The sequence below is a fragment of the Macadamia integrifolia genome, unplaced genomic scaffold (genome assembly GCF_013358625.1).
Source record: "Macadamia integrifolia cultivar HAES 741 unplaced genomic scaffold, SCU_Mint_v3 scaffold624, whole genome shotgun sequence".
NCBI lineage: Eukaryota > Viridiplantae > Streptophyta > Magnoliopsida > Proteales > Proteaceae > Macadamia > Macadamia integrifolia.
In genome coordinates, this window is record NW_024870500.1 from 284,191 (window position 1) to 293,257 (window position 9,067).

At 37.7% G+C, this 9,067-nt stretch overlaps 2 protein-coding genes and 1 non-coding gene across 7 annotated transcripts in view; 1 reads left to right on the plus strand and 2 right to left on the minus strand.

Moving 5' to 3' along the window:
• Window positions 1–2,175, plus strand: part of LOC122069493 (EKC/KEOPS complex subunit TP53RK-like) — a 6,274-nt gene extending 4,099 nt beyond the window's left edge. For 2 of the 5 annotated variants that reach the window (XM_042633516.1, XM_042633517.1), the window contains exons 2-7: window positions 697–805; window positions 896–1,009; window positions 1,122–1,400; window positions 1,493–1,606; window positions 1,682–1,754; window positions 1,865–2,175. In XM_042633516.1, the coding sequence (XP_042489450.1) occupies window positions 743–805; window positions 896–1,009; window positions 1,122–1,400; window positions 1,493–1,606; window positions 1,682–1,754; window positions 1,865–1,902 (681 nt within the window). In that variant the 5' untranslated portion in view covers window positions 697–742 and the 3' untranslated portion in view covers window positions 1,903–2,175. The remainder of the gene's footprint in view (window positions 1–696; window positions 806–895; window positions 1,010–1,121; window positions 1,401–1,492; window positions 1,607–1,681; window positions 1,755–1,864) is intronic. The other 3 variants (XM_042633518.1, XM_042633515.1, XM_042633519.1) reach the window with 2 other exon arrangements.
• Window positions 2,176–2,827: 652 nt separating this feature from the next.
• Window positions 2,828–2,908, minus strand: TRNAL-AAG. The gene has a single exon. It is a non-coding gene; the product is annotated as a tRNA-Leu (tRNA).
• A 1,350-nt stretch (window positions 2,909–4,258) lies between these two features.
• The window catches only part of LOC122069473 (ATP-dependent RNA helicase SUV3, mitochondrial), a 10,812-nt gene continuing 6,003 nt past the window's right edge, over window positions 4,259–9,067 (minus strand). Inside the window, exons 9-16 of the mRNA XM_042633486.1 lie at window positions 8,825–8,937; window positions 8,518–8,598; window positions 6,924–6,989; window positions 6,636–6,700; window positions 5,672–5,717; window positions 5,467–5,583; window positions 4,906–4,997; window positions 4,259–4,818 (exon numbers count right to left, since the gene is read on the minus strand). Coding sequence (XP_042489420.1) covers window positions 4,704–4,818; window positions 4,906–4,997; window positions 5,467–5,583; window positions 5,672–5,717; window positions 6,636–6,700; window positions 6,924–6,989; window positions 8,518–8,598; window positions 8,825–8,937 — 695 coding nt within the window. The 3' untranslated portion in view covers window positions 4,259–4,703. The remainder of the gene's footprint in view (window positions 4,819–4,905; window positions 4,998–5,466; window positions 5,584–5,671; window positions 5,718–6,635; window positions 6,701–6,923; window positions 6,990–8,517; window positions 8,599–8,824; window positions 8,938–9,067) is intronic.

Genomic DNA, 9,067 nt, shown 5'->3' on the forward strand with positions numbered 1-9,067 from the left:
GGGGTGGGGGGGATATACTTGTCCTTGTACCTTTCCTTTTTTGTTTTATTTAATAAGTATACTGCTCATGCTAGAAGCCTATTCCATTCTACTATGAGCTCTGGTGTTTTCTGCCTCTTCTTCTGTCCATCTCTCTGTTGATTGTTTACTGTTTTGTTACTGCTACAATGTTTATGGTAGCAGCTTGGGAGATGCCATAGTCTTGTGTGGCTTTGTGCTTCTTTGGCCCAGAGTTCTCTAATTTAGTGATCGTGAAAGTGGTTTGTTGAAGTTTCCCATGTTGTTGAGAGAGAGCTTTATGATCTGTCAATGCCTTGTTTTTGTATTCTTGTATATTTAATTCATAATGATATATTTAATCTACTGAAATCAGTGAGAGAGAACAACTAAAACCTTATCATTGGTAATCCCCAGCCAAAAAAGGAAAGAAGAAAGAAAATACCCGATTAGCTGATTACTGTGTAATCCATACAAGCATTCGCTGTTTGGTACTTTTCCTTGCCTTTTAACCCTAGGGTGTACCGAGGCTCCTGCATGTGCGAGGTCGGGGGGGGGGCAAGAACTATGCAGCCTTACCCTGAGAATGTCGAGAGGCTGTTTTAGCTACTTAACCACCAGGTCGCAACATTCGTACCTTACCATTGGATGAAGCACGCCCCTTTCCTTGCCTTTTGACTCTATACAGTTAAATTGCAGGTACTCATAAACTCAAGGTCTTTTAAGTTGATCCGGACTCTTCACCATGGAGATCAACCAGGACGGAAAAGAGGGTTCCCTCATTTTATTGAAGCAGGGGGCAGAAGCTGTGAGTGAAGTTACACAATTTACTTTTGCAAACTTAACTCTGATGTGATCACATAGAAGTTTCTGATGGTGGTTTCCCGTTCTTTCTTAGAGAGTGTTTGAGTCAACATTTGTGGGAAAGAGGTCCATTGTTAAGGAACGTTTCTCAAAGAAATACAGGCATCCATCTTTGGACGTGAAACTGACCCTTAAACGCTTGAACGCTGTCAGTTTCTCTCAGAAGAGTTGCTTGTCTACTCATGTTCTTTTGTATTCCTATTACACATGATTGATTGGATGCCCCAGAAATTTTTATCATGGTTCTGTATTTGATGTAGGAAGCTCGTTGCGTGACAAAAGCAAGATGGCTTGGTGTTTCCACTCCAGTATTGTATGCTTCGGATCCCGTGCTGCATACCTTAACATTTGAATATGTGGAGGGCCCGGCTATCAAAGAAATTTTTCTAGATTTTGGGTTGAATGGTATTAACATAGAACTAAATAATCGCATAGCAACGCAGATAGGTAATGCAATTGCAAAATTACATGATGGTGGTCTGATTCATGGGGATTTGACAACATCAAATATGTTGCTCCAAAATGGTTCCAACCACCTGGTGAGATATTTTAACCCATCTTCCAAATTGCATTCATTCCATGCTTACAAATAGTGTTAAACATTGGCCGCCATTCATCTTGATTTTCTCAGGTTCTGATAGACTTTGGTTTGAGCTTTATGTCAACCCTCCCTGAAGATAAAGCCGTTGACTTGTATGTACTCGAGAGAGCATTACTCTCAATGCATTCTTCTTGTGGGAATGTGGTAAGTCAAACAGTTCTTTTTTGTTTTTTCCCTATTTTTCCCATAATATTTATAAGATTTTACATTTCTGCACAGATGAATCAGATACTGGCTGCATACAGGAAATCATCAAAGCAATGGTCTTCCACATTGAACAAGCTGGCTCAAGGTGCTGGTCACATACTTGATCCTTTGTCAGTTTTGTATGCGACTGCTATTTAGTTTATGTATGCCTAGTCATTTTCTTTGCCACTTCTTATTTTTGAAATCTTTTTGCAGTACGACAAAGAGGTCGCAAGCGTGCCATGATTGGATGAACCATCTTCTACGGAATCACCTGTCCCATTTAGTAATCTGCAAACGGAGAGAGAACCCCTCATTAGACTAATTGAATTTACAGTGTATAACAATGAACTTGCCCAAAGCAGATATGTTGTGCGCATTGTATCAAACTTTTCTTTGTTATCTTAGTAGTTCTTTATCATTCATTATGGAGCCAATTCTGGTGTGGTTCCCAGACTACTGCAATTTCAACTAAAACTTGACCACAAGTGATTCAACTGTGATCCCCTGAATTTGGGGCTTCCATCCATGGTTGAACTGTTGCTTTTGCTAGCATGAATTGCTTATACATCCCATCTAATTGTGGTTTCACTCATATGTCCAAAAGAACTGAAAATGGAAAAAAGAAGACTTGAATTGTGCTATACAACAGCTAAGCTTTATCCTAACTAAATGGGTCGGTTACCTAGAGCCTTGTCCTCCAATCAGATCTATTCAACTTATACTTGATAAAAAGCTTAAGATATGTATGTTTTTCCTCATTAATTTTTCTAAGGGTATTTTAGATTTGTCCTTCGCTCTTTCAGTTACTTCAATCAAAATCAAATTACTTCTTAAACATCTAAAGGTCTCCGTTGAACATGGCCATGCCATCTTAAACGACTTGAGCTACTATACAAATGAAAATTTAAAGGATAAAGGGTTGTTATAACTGCTGTATTCAGATCTTCTCAAGGTTCTTACAATCACTAAGATTGCAAATGTTGGCTCCTGGAGGATATTAAAACAGGACTGAACCCTCCATGAACCAAACAAGTTTTGTTTTCATTTTTAGTTGTAACAAGAGCACTCATAATTGGATTCTCTGATTCAAACGTGAAAAAAATACTTTAAAATTTGAAATCAGTAGCTGTTGAAACAAAATTTAAACCAAAATGGGAAAAAAGTTAAAAAAATTAATGTTGAGAGTGGGATTTGAACCCACGCCCTTTCGGACCAGAACCTTAATCTGGCGCCTTAGACCAACTCGGCCATCTCAACATCATATGTTAGAAAACTATAAATTGAATATATAAAAGAATATGAATTTCTTTGAGTTCAACCTTCTCATCGAAAGGCCTACTTTCCACCGATGGCAAGCCCCTCCTAATTGGGTGGCCTAGAACCATGATGGTTTTTGTTATGCTCAAAATATGCTTGTCAATACTGACTCAACACGTGGAACTAAGGCCGAGTGAGATAGGCTAGGGTCGAACTAATCTTAAGGATCAAGGAATCGACCAATGACCAGCTCAAGGATTGGCTACCACCAAATCCACATCCATCGCCAAATAGCCAAACAATTGATAAAGGAAACAATTCATTCACCACAAGGTAATCCACTCCCAATAGAATACATAGACCCAAACAAGGAAAAAATCTTTCCTAAACAAAAAAAAAAAATCACCGAAAAAAGAATCCTAATCATCCCTAAAAGGAAGGGTAATCCCCTACCGATCAGGTATGGAAGGTTCCTACAAGTGGAATAACCACTACCTATGCATTCTTCAAATATAACTCCTATTATGTTTAGACTCCTACCAGCATTAAAACACTTACTAAGTTGGCATTCCCCATGACCGCCTCACTCCAACTCCATCAATCAACTATAAATATCCAGGTAAATCCCCTTCAAGGGAATCAAAACTTTTCAATTCTACTTAAAACTTGCAAAAATATCTGATTTAAGCATCGAAAAGTCCCCCACTGGAACAATAAGATGTTCATTCTCTTTTGTTTATTCTTCTGTATAGGATGTATGGAAAGCCTAAGACAATTTCTTACTACAACAATTCTATTCTTGAGAACCTTGATATGAATGTATCAATGGAAACCATTCTGAACCTGATTCTTCTCTATTTTTGTCACTCACTTTTAAATGTGTTATAAACCCATAATCTATTCCAAAAAAATGAATACCAAACACAGCTATTGCTACTAAGTCCATAAACATTTTGTTAAGTTTACAGGGACCCCAAACAGGTCGAGCCAGTCCTTCATCCTACAATCCAATTCCATGCACGCTCAGGGACCCCGTGTCCCAGTCGGATCAGGCAGAACAGGCTTTGGGGGAAATACCCGTCTGCTCACAACCCGAACTTCAAAAGGAAAGTCTAAAGACAGATGAATCACAGGCCATATGTGTTGGTCGAGAGCCGGAGTTGTTTAGTTTTCTGGTGTTGAAAGGCAATTTTTTTTCACTCTCATAGATTTTTAGAATCATTTAAGATTGTAATGTTTCAAACTTCAACTTACATCTAGGGCTCTATGACATGGTTTAAGTAAACAGAATCAGCTTCGATTCTGATTCATCTGGAATCCACCTGAACCCTAGAAATCAAGTAGCATTGCTAAAAAACAATTAACATCTGCAACCCTTAGATCTGATACCTGATAATTTTGATTCAATACACCACGTAATGTTATAAACCCGGAAGTCCAGACCGCATCTGCGTAATACGTAATTTGTACACTTTCTTTTTAGACTGCTGGAGAATGTACATGAAACAAATCAAATCACCTTTGGGAAGGAGTTGAACAAAATAAATTAATTGGAACACATACTAAACAACTACCAGCATTTGGTTGAAGAATGATACTACCAGATAAATCTGGGCTATCCTTGAAAAATATAAAGAATGAATTCCCATGGGGAAGTGTACATGCGTGTATTTTTGCACACCGGGGTGTGAGATTATTCTTTTATAGATAATCCCTGATTTCCTTTGAAAGCAGAGATCTTAAGTTAGTACGATGGAGAAACCTTCTTGCACTTGGATGGGAAGTGATTATTATTCTATAGATAACGCCTGATTTCCTTTGAAAGTAGAGATCTTGAGTTAGTATGACGGGGAAACCTTCTTGCCCTTGGCCTTTCCCATCCCAGTCTCTCCAAGAACTCTTCAATCAACCTGTCAATTCAAAGTAAATGTAAAATAATTAACATCTCAGGTGACACCAGACAAATAACACTAAGAAAGGCTTAGTTTGCTACTCACAGACTACAGATGGATTTCTGCGACGAAGCCAGCTCACTGTCTGGGAATGAATCCTCCAGTCGAAAACTCAACCAGACATAAAGATCCAAGACCTTTGGTGGTGAATGCCAAGCAAATCAAAAGTACATTAGTGGCATGTCTCATATAACAAATAAGGAGCTACTAATTAATTTGAACTCCAAATTTAACTCTTGTAATCAGCAGAAAAACCTCCATTTTCACAAAGATATTTATTGCTTAGATGGTTGACTTGTCAAGTTATCAAAATAAGATAAAATATCTAAATCATATTACATATTCTTTAACAATGCTTCTGAAGACACTTGGGTCAACTTCAGATAGTAAACTTATCAACTATATCCCTCCTAGTACCACTTTCATTGTAACCAGTTCATACGCTGATGTGTAACCAAGCCCACACCCTTTTTCATCCATTGGAAAATTTCTGAGAGCAACTCTCAGAGTGGCGAATGTGAAAATCTTGAAATTGGTAGCAAGTTGGAATTTTGACATCTTAGTTGTTCACTGAGAACATGGATAGCGTAAATAGGAAATCATTACCTTGTGAACTGATTCAAGCTCTTTGAGTGCGGTTTGTGTTTTTGGCACCTTGAGTGTCCCAGGTGTAAATATTTCTCGAAGTCGAACAATGCCCTTCCTTGCATAGGTTTGTGCAAACTGGTCCAGTTCAACAGGTTGATCATATAAATTCTCAACAGAAAAACAGTAAAACGCAAAGTTCGGGGAACCTAAGAATGTATTGTACCTGTATAAGGCCCTGAGATGAGATGTCATCGTTCATGTCAGTTGGGCTGCAAATCATGGAATTAAGATCTTGAGATCCAAAGAAGCAGTTCAAAGTAGATAAGCTGAGCTAACTTGCTCATTAGTTCATAAATCAATTTGCAGTATGCAAGTGTTCCAGAAAACTTGGAAACCAAGCATCACTCAGGCCTCAAGTAGATTATTCTCACTATCTGAAAGCATCAGTAGCTAATTCACAAGAGTCAAATTTTAAAGCGCCATTCATCTATATATGAGAGATTTCAGTTATGACATCTAGGCGACCCAAGTCGTTGGAGGGGGCCTGGACACAAGATGATACCAACAAGGCACCCACCTAGCAGCCTAGGCGATTCCTTAACTATGTTTAGAACAGAAATCCACCCATCCCCCCATCCCTCCATGGCGAAAGGAAATAAAATAAAACAACGGAGTGCTTCTGGGTTATAAGGAACTGTAGCCCAGTGAACTAGACATACACCTCAGTACCCAACAAAAGGAGGATATTCCCCCACTGTTATTTGTCTCCTTAATTGAACTCAATAAGCATAAAAAGACGACGGGATTTCACCAAGATGAAGATCTGAATAAATAAAAAATTAATTACAACTCAAAACCTATAAAATGACATCAGTATGTGAATAGGTAAAACATGGAATATACATGAAATGACTCAATTGTTGTTCCCAGAACACATGAAACATGAATGTGGAAAACAAACAAAGCTGGCATTTGATTGCCATTTTGTTGAAACACTTATTGCTGTGTGTCTATGAAAGAGTCAAATACTACTAACAATTCCAGAAGGTCTATTATATAATTGCTCAAGTGGAAAATAAGATTCTGTCTCTTGTTAACTACCAGCCTCCCACGAAAAAAAGACTCAGGAAACCAATCTAACAAGTTTCAACACCTGTTCTGTATCAAACAAGAGATAAGGACATCACCTTATGCAGAAAAGGTACTTATCATGCAATCCAAGAGGCAACTCATCAATAACAGCAGCAACCTTCTGTTATCAACAAATGAGTAGAACTTTGATAAATAAATAGCCATAAAAAAAAGGAAAAATACAAATCTGTCCTTGATTCAAGCAAATTGAAACTGCAGCAGTAAAGTTTTTCAATAATGTTCAGAAGCATATGAAATACTAAACCATGTGTTATTAGCTTTTGCAGTAAATGACACATGGAGGATAATATGAAGACAAAGGAGAAAAGGAACAAGAGTCATACCAACATTTCTTCACAGTCAGCAATGAAATAATTTGAAGATAACTTTGCATTGTCCAGAAACTGTTCCTGCATATAGAAAATAACTTGGTTAAAATTTCACCCATCACCATAAGCTATCAAAAGGTGATATTGTTAGAGATTGGAGTCCAAACATTCACCCATCACCATGAAGCAGGACAGTGCTCCAATATGGTATCCCCCTCCCTGGGGCTTGGGTTTTTTTTATTTTCATGGTTGCTTCCATAGAAACCCTGGACCATCAAGCATTGGAGTTTCTACTAATAATGATGTCAAAGTTATCTGGGAATTATCAGGCATGCTGAGAATAGGGATTCTTCACAGACATATGCCCTAACACTTTACCATGGCCTCAATTAGGTTAGCTTAGTGGATGACTCAAGAATCCTTCCTGAAAAGAACTTGTTTTTGAGGTTAGATGGTGCATATCAGGTAGTAGCAGTCCTTGATGTTAGTCAACACATAATAGATCAGTAAATGATACGGTGGATGAATTAACAAAGCTAGGCATGAGGAACACTTCAACGGTCTATGGTCTTGGCTTTCCATTAAAGTATTGTTGTACTACTGTATTTTTATGGTAGATGCCTGCTCCAAATTAGTGGCTGCTATCTTAAACCACATTCCCCATCCCCTTCGTTTTCAAGTATAAATAAATTACAAGGATTAAAGTATCGGTATCGGCTGCCGTATCGGTCGACCAAAATTCAGATACGTATCGGAGAGTATCGTATCGTATTGGAGATACGCTAAGATACGCTAAAGATACGCCCATAAATGGATATGAAACACCTTTTTAAACACTTTTGCATAAAAAATTTATTAAAAAAAACTATTGATAACATGTATTATGCATAAACACTAAATTAAGGGTATCGCACTAAGAATTCAAGGTTTGTAGTTGTCCCATAAATGTAAAATCCTTGTTCACAACCTTGATTTCCACTTTAGTTAGAGAGAAATATGGTTGGCAGCAACTTTGGAACAAAAACACCTCAAAAAATCGTGTTTTTTGAAAAAATACCCATCTTGGCCATTATATGACTGTAGCGCACTGTATCGGTACATATTGATACTCACCGATATGTACTGATATTCATCGATACGTACCAATCGACACATACCGATACTCACCGATACGTACTGATCGATACATACAAATACTCACCGATACGTACCGATACAGTACCGAAACGTATATTTTACCTCGATTTTATATTTTTCATAGAATATCAATACGTATCGATAGTGTATTGGTGCATATCGGTATGTATCGTAGGATATATATATCGATACAAAAGGATTTTAAAAATTTCATGTATCGTACCGCTGTGTATCGTATCGGTTGGCTAAATTTAAGATACGTATCGAAGGGTATCATATCGGTATCGGAGATACTTTAAACCATGAGTATAATACTATTGGCCACAGGTATACTAAGAGAATATTCACAGTGATTAAGGCTAGAAACTCAAAAACATTGATATATAAGAAAGTTCACATAAATGAAGAAAGTGTTTTTCCACTTAGGGAATTGAGCATTAAAAGAGGGGTGAGGAGGAAAACAATATCCTACCAGTATCTGGTGGAAGCCCATTGTTGGATATAAACGTGAATATAAGAACAAGAGATCGAACGTAGGAAATAAGCCAGCATGCTGCATGGTACAAAATTTGGTGCTTTAGAACAGAAGAAATTGAGTCATAAAATCACAGATCACAGAGCAAAAGTAGCAGGAATGATTAATTGACGATTACTGGTAAGACACTCATAATCAAGGTTTAAAATTCTGTTTCTTTATTACTTTTTTTTTTTTTTTTTTTGGAGTGGGTACAAAACAAGAAACATGCTTTAGAACTTCCGCTCAGTGACAAAACAATCACCTCTAACGTTGGAGAAGGTGACTCCAATGCCGAATGAAGTAAAGGTAGATCATCTGCATCTATGCATGTCACTTCTCCAGAAGGAAATTTTGATCCATACCTGCCAGCCCTCCCTTAAAGAGAAGAAAAACAAATAAGCCATCCCATGCATCAATAAGCTTCAGGTGTGAAACATCATTCCAATGGGAGGAAATAAATCTGATAGAATAACCATATGATTCAAATTAGATGAGGGGGGGGGGG